Below are 3549 nucleotides of genomic sequence, written 5' to 3' on the forward strand. Positions count from 1 at the left end.
GGCAGTGGAACAAGCGCAAAGAGTCTGCTTGCAGACTCACTGCGCATGAAACACTGCGTGTATTGTGGCTGCATGTTCTCAACACAGGATCACCACATCCTCATATAGGGGTCATTCCATGTCAGTTTACCATGTGTTTTTTTTAACAAAACAAACACAAACAGCTCAGGCACCATGTTGTCCTAATAGAAAATGTACCACTTCACCCATAAAATTTTTATTTATACCCCTAGATGCCCCACTCCAACACCCCCACACCAGGGCCGTAACTACGTGTGTGCCAAGTGGGCTTGGCACACAGAGCAGTTGCCCTGAGGGCGCAACGGCCAGCGGCATGTAATGAGTCAAATTGACTCATTACATGCCGCCTCTATGTGCGCCGTGCGCGGCTGGAGGGAGAAGAGGACCAGCGCCGGGTTCAAGGAGGGAGGGGGAGCAGGGAGCCGCAGCAGCGCTATTTGATTGGTAGTAAGCGCCGCTGCAGCATCCCCCTCTCCTTCTGTATTGGCTGCCCGGCGCTGCTATGGATGCTGGGATGCGGTTCTTTCCAGCATCTGCTGTAATGTATAAAAGGGGCTCTACCTGGTGTAGTGGCGCAGCGTACAGCGTAATTTGAGTAATGTAGACTACTGTGCACCGTAGTATGAATTGCTATTATTTTGTGGCCACGCCCCTATACATTTTTCGCGCGCCTACAGCGCGCAATGCCCCTATCTTACATGGGGGGGGGCGCCACTGTCGTTTCTTGCACACAGCACTAAAATGCCTAGTTACGGCACTGCCCCACACCATCACACTGTAGCCCTAGACAGGGTGTAAATTAACACTCAACACTTTGTTGTTTTTTTTGTTTTTTTATTAATAACTTAAAAAAATAACATTTCTGGACTGGATTCATTGAACATACCAGCCCGCTGAGTGTCTCTGGAGAAAAGAATATGTCAATAGGGATGCCGTAACAAAAAAGGCAAACCAGGAGCATATAGAGTACAGTAAAGGCAAAACCAGTAAAGCGACATCCATAGGGTCAAGAAAAGAATCAATTTTCCGAACAGTGACCAACAAAAGAACACAAGAGGTCACAAGTCTCAACATCCAGTAACAGAGTCCAAACGAAGTTCGAGACCATCACCGTGGCACTCTTTCCCACTCATGGACGACCTGGAACAAGAACCCAAGGAGTCGCACACAACAATTTCTGAGGTCAAAAAAAAACGGAAAATAAAAATTACATATTGAAAAAAACCGGATCATCTTGGAGAGTGGCCTGCGCACTCATCCAAGCAGAGTGGGTATCACTCGAGACATTGGGAGTTGTGGAAGGTGGTGGAGGGGCCCGCGAAAATGTATGGGAGGGTGGCTGATGCGGAGGAGGATTTGGTTGTGGGGGATGCGCCGGATAGGAAAAACTAGTCATTGTGACTGGGGGAGTGGGCCAACGCAATGTATTTGATGGCAGTATGAGGCGCTCAGGCAATTGGCCATTTTGCGCACATATTAGCGCATCATATACAATCGTTTTGAAACGCTGTCGCTGGGTGGGTTCCAGCGACTGCATTTCGCAGGCAATATTCATCCCGAAAATCATTTGTTCATCCGGGGGCCTTTGAAGAATCTCCTCCGCACGGTTCAGAAATTGATGTGTGCGTTCCTCTCCAGAACTGGAAGTCCGCGGTCCCAACCGACGTCTCCTGGTTGGTGGCTGAGACGGCTGAGGTGGCACGGGTTCAACCTCAATGACTTCCAGCTCTGCGTGCTCAGCCATGGGAGGGTTGCCTTCAGTCGCCAAGGGTGAAAGCTGTAATTGAACCAAAGATTTTGTGCTATTAGCAGTTTTCTTGAAGAAAAAAGTAAAAAAAATACAAAAAACAGGGGCAATAGACATATAAAAGCAGTGAAGAGAAAGGAAATAAACAAAAACAAAAGTGGTGTAGGGTGTGTTTACCATATATACTATATATCTACTTACCAGCTCCTCAGTGCCCACTTCCTCCTCCAGAACTCCCTCGGGCGACTCCGGCATGGCTGAGCACACTGACTCCGTCCTGGGCTCTTGTTCCAGGGTGAACATGAGCAGGTTATAGTACCACAGTGATGGTCTGCGAACTTCATCAGACCCTGCACCTGAACGTTGAGACTCAATGACTCTCTTGTGTTCTTTGTGGAACACTGTTCGGAAGTTTTGGATTCTCTTCTTAACCCACCGGATGTCCACTTGACTGTTTCTGCCTTTACTGTAATCTATGAGCTCCTGGTATGCCTTCAACTTCTTCTCCCTATTGACATATTCCTTGGACTTCACTCTCCAGAGACACTCATGGCTTCGGTATAATTCAATGAATCCAGTCCAGAAATCATGATCAGAGAATTCAATAGACATAGCTGTAAAAAAAAAATAAAGGAATTAAAGAGAAAACAAATGTCAATTTTTTTTTAGTTTATATATATTATATATCTATCTATCTATCTATCTATCTATCTATGTATGTATACCTCCACAGTGCCAACATGTATACATGGCCCCACAGTGCCCGAAAATACACATGCCCCCACAGTACCAATGTACACATCAGTGGCGTGCGGTGAAGTCAGTGGCTGCTGAGGCACTACAGCCATAATGGCCTCCGAATCCTGCCGATGACCCCTACCGCTACCGCTTGTGGCGCCCAGGGCATGGCTTCTTCATAGGGAAGGGGCTTGGCCACAATTATCTCCTTGTACTTGTGCCCCCCTGTAGCTGTACCCCAGTAGCTGTGCCCCCAGTAGTTGTGACCCCTTTAGCTGTGCCTCTTGTAGCTGTGCTCCTTGTAACAGTGCCCCCAGTTTTTGTGCCCCTTGTAGCAGTGCCCTCCGTCTCCGGCCGCCGACTCCTCTCTACTATGTCATGACGTCTCTGCCATAGTAGTGCCGCTCAGACACTAGGGGTCAATAATGACCTCTAGTTTCAGTCAGCGGCTGCAGCGGACGCCCACACAGCCCACGCCACCTGCTGCAGCCGGGGACAGGGGGGGGAATTAGTATGCGGCTCGCTAGTGATTGGACAGCGGATCCAGCACTGTATCTACTGGGCCAATCACTTCTGGGGAACTGACAGGGGCATGCATTCATCGGGGCTGAATGCACGCCCCTGTCATTGAGGCACCAGTAAAGGTGCCGCTTCCACCATTCTTTTTCAAAGGGCTTTCACAGCCCATTGCTGCACCCCACCGCCTGCCCACCCCCCGCTGCTCAGACTTTAACATTAGCAGTGGCAGGCACCTCTCCCGCTGCCTTCCACCCTCACACGCAGCCACATACACAGGGGGGAAATTATTAAAATAATAAATGAAGATATTTATCACCGACTCTGTTATAAATATCTTCTTTTTATTATTTCAATCATTATGACAGGGGAGGCACTGCCTCCTCTGACTGCACGTCCCTGGTACACATGCCCCCACAGTGACAACATATATACATGCCCCCACAGTGCCAATCAGGGCCGGCTCCAGGCCTACTAGCACCCTGGGCGAGAAAATTGCACATGCGCTCCGCGCGACTTTATATTAT

The 3549-nt window shown here is 49.0% G+C and overlaps 1 protein-coding gene across 1 annotated transcript; it reads right to left on the minus strand.

Annotated features, from left to right (window-relative positions):
• Positions 1-813: 813 nt before the first annotated feature.
• On the minus strand, positions 814-3160 carry LOC134911103 (uncharacterized). Its single transcript, XM_063919477.1, has 2 exons — positions 1970-3160; positions 814-1798 (listed from the first exon to the last, which is right to left on the minus strand). Exons 1-2 carry the CDS (start codon positions 2378-2380, stop codon positions 1229-1231), a joined length of 981 nt encoding a protein of 326 aa, XP_063775547.1. The 5' UTR covers positions 2381-3160; the 3' UTR covers positions 814-1228.
• Between the last annotated feature and the right edge of the window lie 389 nt (positions 3161-3549).

This window comes from Pseudophryne corroboree, chromosome 4, assembly GCF_028390025.1.
Source record: "Pseudophryne corroboree isolate aPseCor3 chromosome 4, aPseCor3.hap2, whole genome shotgun sequence".
NCBI lineage: Eukaryota > Metazoa > Chordata > Amphibia > Anura > Myobatrachidae > Pseudophryne > Pseudophryne corroboree.

What these genes read in the sequence shown, in the direction of transcription:
- LOC134911103 (XM_063919477.1), bottom strand. Translation starts at nt 2,380, where the DNA reads ATGTCTATTGAATTCTCTGATCATGATTTCTGGACTGGATTCATTGAA. An exon ending in AAGTGGGCACTGAGGAGCTG is followed by an intron (nt 1,799 to 1,969) that starts GTAAGTAGATAT and finishes GTTCAATTACAG; the next exon opens with CTTTCACCCTTGGCGACTGA.